The sequence below is a fragment of the Entelurus aequoreus genome, linkage group LG08 (assembly GCF_033978785.1).
Source record: "Entelurus aequoreus isolate RoL-2023_Sb linkage group LG08, RoL_Eaeq_v1.1, whole genome shotgun sequence".
Lineage (NCBI taxonomy): Eukaryota > Metazoa > Chordata > Actinopteri > Syngnathiformes > Syngnathidae > Entelurus > Entelurus aequoreus.
Genome location: NC_084738.1, coordinates 15,521,070 through 15,536,582, shown reverse-complemented (window position 1 = coordinate 15,536,582; position 15,513 = coordinate 15,521,070). Strand labels below are relative to the sequence as shown.

Sequence of the window (15,513 nt, the reverse complement as noted above, 5' to 3'; positions counted from 1 at the left end):
TTCAACACTGTTATTTGTTCTCCCTTTTCATCTGTAATGCCTGGAAGCATTTTGTATGCAAAGTGTGACCATTTTTAGCCCTCAAGCAGACAAATATGAAACTTCTAATTTAATCTTTGTTGTGATTCTACTTGGCCAAAGTTAATCAACCGCATAACTACCTTTTTAAAGCTCAAAAGTTTAGATCAGAAGTAGGGATGTCCGATAATGGCTTTTTGCCGATGTCCGATATTGTCCAACTCTTTAATTACCAATACCGATATCAACCGATACCGATATCAGCCGATATTTTATACAGTCGTGGAATTAACACATTATTATGCCTAATTTGGACAACCAGGTGTGGTTAAAAAAATAATAAAATAAAATTTAAAAAAAATTCTTGAATAAAAAAGAAAGTAAAACAATATAAAAACAGTTACATAGAAACTAGTAATTAATGAAAATGAGTAAAATTAACTGTTACAGGTTAGTACTATTAGTGGATCAGCAGCCTGCACAATCATGTGTGCTTACGGACTGTATCCCTTGCAGACTGTATTGATATATATTGATATATAATGTAGGAACCAGAATACTAATAACAGAAAGAAACAACCCTTTTGTGTGAATGAGTGTAAATGGGGGAAGGTTTTTTGGGTCGGTGCACTAATTGTAAGTGTATCTTGTGTGTTTTATGTTGATTTAATTAAAAAAAATATATATATTTAAAAAAAAAAACGATACCGATATAAAAAAAACGATACCGATAATTTCCGATATTACATTTTAAAGTATTTATCGGACGATATTATCGGACATCTCTAATCAGAAGGGAGGGTGCAATATTTACTGCATCAGTAACTGCTGAGACACAGAGAAAGGTGTAGGGTTAAATCAGCTCTGCTGCTTCCTACTCTTTTTAGGCCATGTTGAATTGTGCGAGTATAAACATGTGGTGTACTTTTTTAGACGGCCAACAGAACCTTTGACATCCCACTGACGTTGTTTGGCGCTGTGGTGCTGAGGGAGCGGCTCAACTATGAAGAAATAACGCGCTACCTGGTCATCATACAGGCTAATGTAAGTTTTTATAATTTTTTTGTTGTTGTTGCTGTATTAGAAGAGAGATAACGAGAATCAGCCTTCTGCTTGAGTGGGAAATCAAGTTATGCAAATTAGCCTTATCATGGCAACATTATTTACACTGTCTGGGACTATTTGTGCTCTGCGGAGGCAGCCCTGAGGGAACCATAGGCCTGTCCTTAATTATCACTAATGTCTTTGTTAATGCTTTTGTTTTCCCACTTTTATCCCGCGACTACGTGGATGTTTTATTTGCAAACAAATGTATTTTATGATTCCGCCATTACCAGACGGATAGGCGGTTGTATAAGACGCTTCAGCAGAGTAACTAGCTGCAACTTTCATACACTCCCGGGGCTGTGACTATTACAAGGATGATGTCAGAGCAATCTTCTATGATCTGATCTTTAATCTGATTCTCTTGCAATGTTTAGAGGAAAAGCAGCAGCTGCACATTTTATTATTTGCTTCAGTTCAAATCCAGTGAGAGCCGATGCTGTTTATTTACTGGCAATATGGCAGGCACAAAGGATGATAAGAAAAACATGAAAAAGGTATGTTGTTTTTGGAAAAACCTGTATTGTATCTTAAACTAGTGCAAAAAATCTAAAGTATATTTTTTAAACTCACAATTTGGAGAGACTGTAAATCAGAGGTGTCAAACGTACGTTTGACAGGTTTTTTCCGGCCCGCGTGATGAGTTTGCCAAGTATAATGAGCTGCTTTTTTTTTTTTTTATGAAAGAAACTGCTGTTCTAAATGTGTCCATTGGATGTCACAGTACTAATTCTGTTAGGCAAGCAAACGGTTTATACCGAGGCCAGGCAGGAGGTACACTGTATGTACCTCCTGCCGTTTTATGTCTTTGCTTCAAACACACCGCACCCTCGTTGCCCCAAAATATCTCTGTCAAACACAACACACAAACCCTTTTGAATAGTTTTTACCTCCGTTTCTTACGGTTTGTTGAGTTAGCACTGGATTGATACGTGGACATGACAAAGGAGGTATTTGATACCTGGAAGAGTTTACATGTTGTGTTTTTTGTTCAATCCCAGAAAGACTGTGATTTAAAGTTTGATCCTGGCTTTTTTAGATACACTGAGACAAAGTCTAAGCTCATTGTGTTTTTGAAGCAGCACCAATTTCTTCAGAATGTTCAACAAACTTGAAGTGTTTTGTCCAGAAGATTATTTGGGATTTGTACGTTTTCATAATGTGCTTGTTAGGGCTGCAACTAACGATTAATTTGATAATCGATTAATCTGTCGATTATTACTTCGATTAATCGATTAACGATCGGATAAAAGAGACAAACTACATTTCTATCCTTTCCATTATTTTATTGAAAAAAAAGCAGCATACTGGCGCCATGTTCTTTCAACTTGCCAAATAAAACAAGGACAATGTTACAAAAATGCACACTTTTGACACCCCTGCTATAGATAATACAAAATTAAATCTGATAAATCTATCGATAAAAAGCAGAGCCTGACGACGCATGCGCGTTTATCACAACTCTCTCGCTCTCTCTGTCTCTCCCCCTCCCTCACGAATGCTGCTGCACGCACAATTAGTTTTGTTTTTAACCCCTTCTTAACCCTGAACGTACATTGAAAATACACGCAACCCTAACTCAAAATGCCGGACATTTGAGGCATTTAAGAAACACCGCCCGGACAGTGCCGCAAAAGAGGACATGTCCGGTGAAAAGAGGACGTATGGTCAGGACCTAGCCCGGTCGCTGCTAGCATGCTAGCAGCTAACGGGCTACGATAGACTGACCATACGTCCTCTTTTCACCGGACATGTCCTCTTTTGCGGGGCTGTCCGGGCGGAGTTTCTTAAATGCCTCAAATGTCCGGCATTTTGAGTATTTTTTACACAACGTGCAGTACGCTACTTAATATGTCCGTGTGGAAACTCGTTCGGTACACCTCCGCACCGAACCGAAACCCCCCGTACCGAAACGGTTCGATACAAATACACGTACCGTTACACCCCTATTATTTTGATTATTGTTTCTCAGCTGTTTTTAAATGTTTCAGTTTATAAATAAAGATTTAAAAAAATATATATATATATATATTTATTTTTTTTAAAAGCATAGATCCAACGAATCGCTGACTAAATTAATCGCCAACTATTTTTATAATCGATTTTAATCGATTTAATCAATTACTTGTTGCAGCCCTAGTGCTTGTTCTATTTTTGGCCAAGTAAAACAAAGAAAACCACCTGGAGTTGTCTTTATTTTTAAGTTATCATGCCATGATTTTACCATTACGACCCACTTGGGAATAGATTTTCCTCCATGCGGCCCCTGAGCTAAAATTAGTTTGACACCCCTGCTGTAAATGCTGCAAATATACTAATAGCAGGGATGTTTATTTACCAAAACCACAAAGGAGATTGGAAGCAAGCTACTTTTTCAAACTCGTATATGAAACAAACTAAAGGGGACTGAAGATGATTTTAATCTACATTTTAAAACACTTCTTTGTGATCTAGCTCAGCGGTTCCCAACCTTTTTTGCACCAAGGACCGGTTTAAGGGTAGCTATTATTTTTCATGCACTGGCCTTCCACATGTGGCAGATAAATACAGCAAATGTAAGTGCATTAAAAACACATCTCACCCTAATGCCAAATTAGTGGGGGCCCTGGGCTTGTTTCTTTGGGATGAGATGATCCCATCCTAGGGGTGATGGGTACAGTGACACCCGCAGCGTGTTTCTCGTGTCCAGTCTGCTCCGTAATTTTGTCTTTGTTGCTGTCACTACAGAAAAGCCTGCTTCACAGTTCACACAAATAACATGTTGGAAATGGTAGCAGTGTTTTCATTGCTCTTGTGGTGATGACAGGATATTCTGTCTTAATTTTCATCCAGAATATTGTCAGAGTTCTTGTCTCATTTGCGATCTCCAGCAGCTGATCCTTGTGTTGCACAGACATGCTCCATTCGCCGGGTTTATTCACAAATGGGTCGCGGATCTGTTCATTCGCAGTTCATGGGTCTTTTGTTTTTGAGAAGTAGATTGCGCAGTAGTCGTAAGATTGCTGGCCCAGGTGACGTGTCATCCAAAACCCTGCTAATGTTTGAAACATGTCAAATATCCCTCTGGGGCAGCACGGTGAACCAGGGGTTAGTGAGTGTGCCTAACAATACGAAGGTCCTGGGTTCGAATCCTGGGCTCGGGATCTTTCTGTGTGGAGTTTGCATGTTCTCCCCGTGACTGTGTGGGTTCCCTCCGGGTACTCCGGCTTCCTCCCACTTCCATAGACATGCACCTGGGGATAGGTTGATTGGCAACACTAAATGGTCCCTAGTGTTTGAATGTGAGCGTTGTCTGTCTATCTCTGTTGGCCCTGTGATGAGGTGGCGACTTGTCCAGGGTGTACCCCGCCTTCCGCCCGATTGCAGCTGAGATAGGCTCCAGCACCCCCCACAACCCCGAAAGGGACAAGCGGTAGAAAAATGGATGGACGGATGGAAATATCCCTCTGTTCACTCGCCGCCCCCACAATTCCAGTTGTGCTTTGAATGCAGCTATATTTTCTGCCATATTGAACACTGTTGTTAGTTTTCCCTGCAGTGACAAATTAAGTTTGCTGAGCAGATTGAATATGTCGCAAAGGTAAGCTAGTTTGGCGACCCATGATTTCTCACTAAAATTAACCGCCAGCGGCGACTTTTTTTCTGAGAGAAATCTTTGCAACGGCTCTCGTACCTCAAACACTCTGGCCAGTGATCTTCCTCTGGATAGCCATCTTATTTCGGTGTGTAAGAGAAGGGGTGTGTGCTGGGCATGCATCTCCTCACATAGCTGCTCAAACAGGCCGGGTTTGAGCATGTGCGCCTTCATAAGGTTAATAACTTTAACATCATGGACTGGACTCTTACATTATCAACTAAATCCACTCGACATCCATTGCACCGGTCGCCCAGGGGGGTGGGGTCCCTACATCTGTGGTCCCCTCCGAGGTTTCTCATTGTGCCCATTGGGTTGAGTTTTTTCTTGCCCTGATGTGGGATCTGAGCCAAGGATGTCGTTGTGGCTTGTGCAGCCCTTTGAGACATTTGTGATTAAGGGCTAATATAAGTAAACTTTGATTGATTGATTGATTGACCTTTCAGTACGCTGTGAAGATCATCTGACATTTTTCGACTGGCCAGCATTTCTCTGTGAATGACGTGGCGTGGACTCGCATTCAGGTGCAACCACCTTAATCCGAGTTGTTGGACCTGACCGCTGTCCGGTCATAGAAGCAGCTCCATCCGTGCACACACCGACACAAGAGAACCAATTCAGTTTTTCTGTTATATAATCATTCAGAGACTTGAATAGTTCTGCGCCAGTAGTGTTGGTTGGCAACTTCAGTGCACATTAGATATCCTCATGGACATCGTCCTGATATAGATATCGCACATAAGCAAATAGAATTGCCCTGTTTTCAATATCAGTGGATTAGTCAACTTGGATGGCGTTTCACGGTGACTTTTTAATCCTTTTCAACAATTGCGCCTCAATGTCTTTCGCTATGTTCTCAATGCGCCTGGTGACAGTGCTCACCAAAGGAGGCGCCTGTGCTACCTTTTTTTTTACAACAGTCTCTGCTAAAAGTTTGCAACAAATATCTTTGGCGGCAGGCATGATAAGTTCTACTCCAATTGTGAAGGGTTTCTTTGCCTTGGCAACATTTGGAGGTTCACCTCCTACTTTGTTTACTTCCCCGACGACCTCCTTAACGTGTAATCAGTCAGAAACATTAAACACAGATAGAATGCGAAAAACATGGGGAAATGTAAAGAGAGTATGTTTTGCATATTACCCATCATGCTTTGTAGGGGATTTAGATGGGCGTAATGTTGAATTGTGTATGGTGCTTGGACTTTTTATTTATAATGTCCACAGGGTTCAGTGGGCAGGCAACATTGTGTTAACTTGTTGTGTGGGTTTTTATTCATTTGCACCATGCACCATGGGCGCTAATGGTTGTTTGGATTGCTATTAAGGCTGCACGATAATCAATTTTAAATCATAATCCGATTAATTATAACGATGATAGGAAAAAAATACATCGTTAAATCGATTTTCCTTTCTATCATGTCTTGCGCCTTCAAGCTAGGCTCTTCTTCCTGAGAGAGCGCTCTCCACTCCATTCTGCACAGTTATATGTTCCTCCACACACACACACACACGCACACGGAATGGACGTTGAGTGGATTTAGTTAATAGTGTGAGAGTCCAGTCCATAGTGGGGCCAGCAGGAGATCATTTTGTGGAGACAAGTCAGCAGCGCAGAGACGTCCCCAACTGATGCACAGATGAGTGGTCTACCCCGGGTCCCGACTTTGAACAGCTAGCGCTTCACCTGTGGTCACCTAATAACCTCTCCACGGAGGAGAGGGGGGCAGAGCGGAAAAGAAACAGCAGATCAACTGGCCTAAAAGGGGGGTCTATTCAAAAGCTAGCGTATACAAATGAGTTTTAAGATGGGACTTAAATGCTTCTACTGAGGTAGCATCTCTAACTGTTACCGGGAGGGCATTCCAGAGTACTGGAGCCCGAATAGAAAACGCTCTAAAGCCCGCAGACTTTTTTGGGGCTTTGGGAATCACTAATAAGCCGGAGTTCTTTTAACGCAGATTTCTTGCCGGGACATATGGTACAATACAATCAACAAGATAGGATGGAGCTAGACCGTTAAGTATTTTATACATAAGTAGTAAAACCTTAAAGTCGCATCTTAAGTGCACAGGAAACCAGTGCATGTAAAAATTATAATGGAAGTGTGGCGGATGTATCATCAGTCCGCTTACCTTTGGGTACTAATGAAGTAACCTAACCTAATCAAATACAAACAATCATGAAAGGTGAAGTGGTCGCCGCGTGAGTGAAGGTCTACCGTGCAGAATTTTATGCACGTTTGTTTCAATAACGCAGGAACTACAGCTTTCAGTAAGACAAACTTTTTTCCAACTCTGCAGGTTACTCGAAGTTTCTCTTATCTATGCAAACATCTCTACAATTCTGGTTCTGCTCTTCCCCTAAGACTTCTGGGTAATTCTACAAGTACCAACTCACAGAAAACCTCCAGAAGCACCTTTATCACTTCCATAAGTGCTCAGAACTACAATAGTAACATAGGTTATGACAGAGTCTACAATATTAGGTAACACATACAGTAGGAAGGGAATTCATATGGCCCCATTTGTCACAATTTACCTGACTCATGACACGTGACGAATTTGGGGCGTGCACTATCTACCTTTAGCTACCACATGGCAGTGGAGTGTTGAGTATCTTAAAATGTGTTTTGTGGCAATTCCACTTCAGTTGCTATGTAGCCTGGCGCATTCCATTATTTTCCACAGACTGCATTGCAAAAGGATTAAACCCCCCTCTTCCTCTCACACGAGATCCACCTAAGAATGGGGCCATATGAATCCCTACTGTAACATTGTTATTACTTGTTTCCCAACTCTTGTTTCCTTTCACACAGGAAATTAAGTTAATTTAAACATGTCAAAGTTATGGTGTGAGTGAACTATCAGTAAAAGACTTGGAGAAGGGGTAGGATTAAATATAAGATAGAGATACTTCTTTTCAAATATGTTGAAATGTGCAAATAACCACATGAGCCTACTTAATGTAATTTATTAAACATGTCTGAAACAAATAAATCATTACCATAATCAAATCATAACAAAAGCACAGCTTAGAGACACTCTTTCACCATTTGGCAACACTTTGCCTACCTGGTGAAATATGTTAACAAGTGATGTTCAATGTGTAGCCAAAGAGACATTTGTGGAACACAACTTTTTATGGATCCGTATATTACATTGTAGAAATAAAATGTACAAGAAATCTATTAAAAAAAAAGTATGTATAATGTATTATGAAAGGGCTGAAACGTTAAAGCAAATAATGAATAAAGACACATATTTGTCTTTCAAGATATGTATACTGTTTTTAGTCTTTCTATTCGCCTATTTCATTACAAACAACATAATGACGTCAGTAACCCCACCACTTGTCTTTGTAGTTTTTACCAACAAATCTAAATCGTAATCGAAAATAGTTTTCAGAAAGAAAGAAAAGGGATTTTCTTTTTTTAACCAACATAGCCAGCCCTAATTGCTACTAATAAATAGATGCAATGCTCCTACATTAGGTAAGGTTGTATATTTGCCTCATTCCTGTAAGAATCCTGCACGTGACGAAAGCATTAAAGAGTGGGACGATCCAGGTATAGCTGCAGTGTGCTCAAACAACCACCAGGTGGCATCTCTGAGCAGGTAATTCTGTGTCTTTCGGGTTTATCAGGTCTTATCAGGTCGGTAGTGCGCACTTAAAGTGAAGTATGAGGCCAACCTACCATCTTACCTATTGAATATTTAAATTTAATACACATGGTCATTGACCAACAATACTCACAACGGCCCACAGATGGCGATATGTGTGCAGTAATTTTTATGTTATTTTAAAAATAGTTTTGAGACGTCTTGCGAGATAGATTGGGGACACTGACGTGCCGTAGTTTGGACAGCACTGATTTAAAGCGCATGAGAAAGTAGAAAGGAAAACATGGCTCTCTATTTTCCAAATAGTCATTTATTAACGATTGTATTGAACAACATGGCAGCAACAGAACCAATGTTGTGATTGCGGAAAAGCGCAAACTGAGAGCGCTAATGAGTTGATTGTACATTACCGTATGGTAAGTGTAACACGCCAAAGTAGCGCAACTAACATTTAAAAGTCCATGCAGAAGAACATAAAGCCGACCAATCATGACATTTCAAATTCTGTGGCACTAACAAAAACTACAATGAGAGCTTGTGCACAGCCACAGCTGTTATTGCCAATGTTTTTTTTCCCACCATTTGCTAATTAGAAACCCTGGCGGTTGTTTGATTTTGGAGACCACGCAACACTACATGATATTTGGTGGTTAATTAAATAAAATAATTATTGGACATTATTTTGTATTACAGTGTTAAATTTGTTTACAATGTTGAAAACACCCCGTTTATTGTATTTTTAACTATTTTTGCAATTTCAGAAGCCAGAAATGAAGCATAAATTAGCTATTGTGAGATGATTAAAAAAAGCAAAACAATCATTCATCCTTACATTTGTAATATAAAATTAGCAGCAAATAGCAGGGGTGCTGATACTTACCACTGTGCTCGCCATGTGCAAACGCCTTCAGGAATAATGGGAAGAGGCAATGCATGCCAAAATAGAAATAAACATTTAGCAAAATCCTGACAACTGAACTTTAATTTCCTTCTGCCTGATGATGATTAAGTGAATCATTTGCATTGATAATTTATCACCAAAGCCGTCTAAAAGCATGGCCTTACCTGGGCTGAAGCCCAGGAGTCCCACCCAATCAGGGTCCCCTGATTTTAATGGCGGAATGCAATGATTGGTGTTCGTAGCTCTGTGTCTTTTCTCTCGGCCGCGTTATTTTCCTACTGCTCCGACGGGGGCTAAGGGTTGGAATTGGGGGTTAAATCACCAAAAATGATTCCTGAGCGCGGCAACCGCTGCTGCTCACTGCTCCTCTCACCGCCCAGGGGCTGTAACAAGAGGATGGGTCAAATGCAGGGGGTAATTTCACCACACCTGGTGTGTGTGTGATTATCAGTGGTACTTTAACTTAAAAGCCCACAACGCCCGTGTGAGAGACCAGCGTACAGCTATTGAGCTAAAACACAGGCAGCCTTACTTGAAATTGATTGGCTTCAATTACACTCAGACGTGCATGTGCTCGTCACAAAGGAGATGTATTCATGAAATAAGTTATTTTTAAAATGGGTGATATTTTTGCATTGTTGCTGTTATAGTCAGTGAAATCATGATTTTTCTTTTCAGACTGTGTTTTTGGGCGGGCGGGTGTGTGGGGATGTTTAGGTTGGGGAATGAGAGCGGGTGTTGAGATTTAGGGCCGGACCCCCAAAACCCCCTCGCCCCAGCCCATGATTATCACAGCGACATTTTAGCCTGAATTATCTTGAGAATCTACTTCTTGGGAAGACATGAATATAAACACATATCAAAAGGGCCAACACAGAATGTGTTTGAAACCTTTTTTGCAATCATTTAAAAATAAATATGTTGCGTATTTGAAGCTCACCACTTTGTCCTTAGACATAAGTTATTACTTCAATGTCCATCCATCCATCCATCCATCCATCCATTTTCTACCGCTTGTCCCTTTTTATTTTAAATAATGTGGTGCAATTTTACTGGCAGATGACTTTTCATAACATCCTTTAAAGGCCTACTGAAATGAATTTTTTTTTATTCAAACGGGGATAGCAGATCTATTCTATGTGTCATACTTGATCATTTCGCGATATTGCCATATTTTTGCTGAAAGGATTTAGTGTAGAACAACGACGATAAAGATCGCAACTTTTGGTATCTGATAAAAAAAAGGCTTGCCCCTACCGGAAGTAGCGTGACGTAGTCAATTGAACATATACGCAAAGTTCCCTATTGTTTACAATGATGGCCGCATGAAGTGAGAGAGATTCGGACCAAGAAAGCGACAATTTCCCCATTAATTTGAGCGAGGATGAAAGATTTGTGGATGAGTAAAGTGCAAGTGAAGGACTAGTGGGGAGTTAAAGCTATTCAGATAGGGAAGATGCTGTGAGAGCCGGGGGTGACCTGATATTCAGCTGGGAATGACTACAACAGTAAATAAACACAAGACACATATATACTCTATTAGCCACAACACAACCAGGCTTATATTTAATATGCCACAAATTAATCCCACATAAAAACACCTAGGTGTTTGTTATGCTAGCTCCTAGCCACTAGCTACGAGCTCGAGCTAGTTATAGCTCGAGCGGGTAATATGGACGGGATCCCGTATATATAACCAGTCAATACAATTCAAACACCTGCACAACAACACACACACTCACTCAGCCCAAAGAACCGTTCACCTAACCCAAGGTTCATAAAGCTTATATATTTAACCAAAGTTACGTACATGACACGCACGTACGGGCAAGCAATCAAATGTTTGGAAGCGCGCGGGTGGGACCTGCTTTTCAGCTGGGAATGACTACAACAGTAAATAAACACAAGACATATACTCTATTAGCCACAACACAACCAGGCTTATGTTTAATATGCCACAAATTAATCCCGCATAACAAACACCTAGGTGTTTGTTATGCTAGCTCCTAGCTCCTAGCTACTAGCTACTAGCTCGAGCTAGTTATAGCAAGCGATCAAATGTTTGGAAGCGTACTCACGGTATCGCGTCTGCGTCTGTTATCGAAGTCAAAGTCCTCCTAGTAAGAGTCTCTGTTGTCCGAGTTCTTCGATCTTGACTGCATCTTTCGGGAATGAAAACAATGAAACACCGACTGTGTTGTGTTGCTGACTTCCCTCGCAAAATACTCCGCTTCGCACCGACTTTCTTCTTTGCTTGCTCAGCTTCTTTCTCCATAATGCAATGAACAAATTGCAACAGATTCACCAACACAGATGTCCAGAATACTGTGGAATAATGAGATGAAAACAGCTATTTCGTATTGGCTTCAACGGGGAAGCCATACCTGTGTTCTACTGGCTACGTCACGCGCATACGTCATCCTCAAAGGCGTTTTGAACCGGAAGTTCCCTGGGAAATTTAAAATTGCACTTTATAAGTTAACCCGGCCGTATTGGCATGTGTTGCAATGTTAAGATTTCATCATTGATATATAAACTATCAGACTGCGTGGTCGGTAGTAGTGGGTTTCAGTAGGCCTTATTAAACTAAAGCATAGCACCCCTTGTCATTGGCACACAATCATTTTCAGGTTTTGGTGAAAATGAATGTGCACCAAGGCTGATAAGAACTTGGTGTTTTGCAACTAAACTTTTTAGGTTATTTGCACTGTTTGTGTTAATCTTCAGTAGTTGTAATAGAAAGTTGTGCTTCACCGCCTCTGTTCAATTAACCTTCTATAGTCGCAGGGTGTGTGGGCTACAAAAACAATTCAGCACCTTGGTCTCTATTTAGCACTCAGTCAAACATAAATACTGTTGGGAAATTACCAGCTGTGGCTATAGGCAACCTCCTGATGTAGTTTTAATTAATTACGCAAGAGGCTACTTCTTTGAAGTACGAGTGGTCGGTAACTCTGCTGTTGGTGTGAAACTCATGTGAGTTACACCTACCGTACTGTTGTTTACAATCAACTCAAGTGAGCATTTTGCCTTTTACCGCTATTACAACATTGGTTCTGTTGCTGTTGTACAATCTGCTCGGTCAAATAGTTAAGACGGCTGTTTTTCTTTCCACTGTCTGATAAATTACAAAACTTTCAATACTTCATTATTAAACTTAGACTTAGACTTAGACCATTTTTAATGATCCACAAGGGAAATTGTTCCACACAGTAGCTCCGTTACAAAGGATGGAAAGGATAAAGATAGAAAGGATAATGCACACAAGGGCACAAAAAGAGGGCGAAAACAAAAGGTATAAATCCATCCATCCATTTTCTACCGCTTGTCCCTTTTGGGGTCGCGGGGGGTGCTGGAGCCTATATCAACTGCATTCGGGCGGAAGGCGGGGTACACCCTGGACAAGTCGCCACCTCATCGCAGGGCCAAAACAGATAGACAGACAACATTCACACTCACATTCACACACTCGGGCCAATTTAGTGTTGCCAATCAACCTATCCACAGGTAGGCATGTCTTTGGAGGTATAAAGTAGACTAAAAATGTGCCATAGTAGCAATATAAAATATAACATATATGCAATATTTCGATATTATATATACAGTATATAATATATACTGATATATTATTATATTATATTATATTTTTATGTAATATATACAATATATAACGAATCCCAATTACCATGTAGAATATTACAGTATATGTAACAGCTGCAGCAAAAAAAAAGGGCAGCATAAAATAGAGAGTAGATCCAGCAGAAAATATACATTATAAACAAAGAGAGGTACTGACATAGTAATAGACAAATATAATCTATTTCTGTATGGTATGCTGTATTAAGTTACTATCAGTAAAATAGCCTATTCTAATTATTGCTCAAATCCAATTAAGGTGAAAAAGATTATATAAAAAAAAAAGTAACACGACACGGAATCTGAGCATTTACGCAGGCTAAATTGTATTTAAGCAGGATTTTGGGGGGGAAATAAATTGTTTATTAATTATTTTGTGAAAAAATAAATTAACATAATTAAAACATAATAGTTAAATATTTTATTATATATTCGACTTTGACCTGGTTTCGGTCTCAGTACTGTACTACAACCTTAAAGACAAGCACTAACATTGTGATTAAATCCATCCATCCATCCATTTTCTACCGCTTGTCCCTTTTGGGTCGCGGGGGGTGCTGGAGCCTATCCTAGCTGCACATGGGCGGCAGGCGGGTTACACCCTGGACACGTCTCCACCTCATCGCAGGGCCAACACAGATAAACGGACAACATTCACACTCACATTCACACACTAGGGCCAATTTTTAGAGTTGCCAATCAATCAGGTGCATGTCTTTGCAGGTGGGAGGGTCACAGGGCAGGAAGTGGCTCGGAATGGTTGCGGTAAAATTTCACAAAAAGCGCACTATCATTCCTAAATTGCCATTTTACATGTGCCTCTTCTCCCAAAACGAATTGCAAGGACCTAGGCACAGCGCATAATCTGCGTATAGGCATTACAGGCCCTGCTTGTACGATAAATTTACTAAATCTGCCAAGTAAATTGAAGCATTCCTAACTGTTACGCAAATATGAAATATTTAAATACATTTTATGTGTTTGATTTCTTTGGTTTATTCCAGGGGTCTCATACTCACTGCCTTTTGGCCATTTGTGGCCCTCTACTTAACTTCGTAGTTTGGTGTAATTGTGGCCTGTGGACCCTGATTGTTAAATATATTATTGCAAACTTGAATCCCACTAGACAGAAACACAAAATACAATAACGGTGCAAACACAAAAATGAAACATTTGGCAACACAAAGAGCAACTTCCTGTAAGCAAGCTAAAGTTCTGCTGACCATCTCGTGGGGAACTCAACAGTGTCACAATATACCATTTGTACATTACATTTGACATTAGCACCATATTTCAGGGTCATTATAAGTGCTGGTTGAGGTAATTAACAAATTTAGTCAGGTGGTTGAAATGTGATTCTGAATTGAATACTCACTCAGGTCCCCAGGTAAATTGAGTTTGAGACCCCTGGTTTGAGTTTTGAGTTTATTTCGAACATGCATGCATACAACATGATACATCACAATTTCCAGTTTCTCTTTTCAACATGTTCGAAAAGGAGTAGGCAGAAGCAGAGCTTATTTAATCCTACCCCTTTTCTTTTACATAACAGTTGCTAAAACTTTTGTTCACTTCATATATACTCCATAAGTAATCACAATAAAAATAAGTAAATAAATGAATAATACTCTGTGAAGTAAGTTACATTTCATATAGTGAGATGAGTAAGATTATTTTGAAAATGAATGAACGGATGGATGGATGAAATATATTCAGAATGTTTATCATGGTTCTTCTTCTTTGTACTTTGTAAACACTTTAAGTTTGAAGAGTTTCTTGAAGTGGATCATATTAGTACATTTTGAAGTGGATCATATTAGTACATTCGTACGTTAGTACATACATTTGTCTGGTTTACCCGGTCACTGTACAGTGCATCCGGAACGTATTCACAGCGCTTTACTTCTCCACATTTTGTTATGTTAATGCCTTTTACCAAAATGGAATAGATTAGTTTTTGTCGTCGAAATTCTACAAATTCTTTCTTTTTGCAAATTTATTGAAAATAAAAATTAAGGAATCACATGTACATAAGTATTAACAGCCTTTGCCATGAAGCTGAAAAGTCTCATTCTCGTTTCTCATTTCTTTAATTGAGAGAGTGCACATTAATCAACACTTGAATAAACAGTGTAAATGCGCCGGACTTAGCACAAATGCTCATTTTCAGCCGTAGTCCCAAGGCATCCTGTTTCAACTGATTCCTACAGCTTAATTGGAGTCCACCTGTGGTAAATTCAGTTGGTTGGACATGATTTGGAAGGGCACACACCTGTCTATATATAAGGTCCCACACTTGACAGTGCATGGCAGAAATAATTGTCTGCAGACCTCCGGGACAGGATTGCCTTGATGCACACATCTGGGGAAGGGTACAGAAAAATATCTGCTGCCTTGAAGTTCCCAATGAGCACAGTGGCCTCCATCATCCGTAAATGGAAGACGTTTGGAACCACCAGGACTCTTGCTAAAGCTGGATCAACAAAGTATAGAGCAAAAGCTATGAAAACTTGTGCACATGTGGTTTTTGTTTTAGTTTCTTATTTTTTAATACATTTGCGAAATAAATAAATAAAAAATCACATTGTCATAATGGGGTA

The 15,513-nt window shown here is 39.9% G+C and overlaps 1 protein-coding gene across 9 annotated transcripts in view; it reads left to right on the top strand.

The window, feature by feature from the left end:
- pcdh15b (protocadherin-related 15b) overlaps positions 1-15,513 on the top strand; it is a 315,473-nt gene that overhangs the window by 88,879 nt on the left and 211,081 nt on the right. For all 9 annotated transcript variants that reach the window (XM_062055676.1, XM_062055677.1, XM_062055675.1 and 6 more), the window contains one exon: positions 952-1,062. In XM_062055676.1, the coding sequence (XP_061911660.1) occupies positions 952-1,062 (111 nt within the window). The remainder of the gene's footprint in view (positions 1-951; positions 1,063-15,513) is intronic.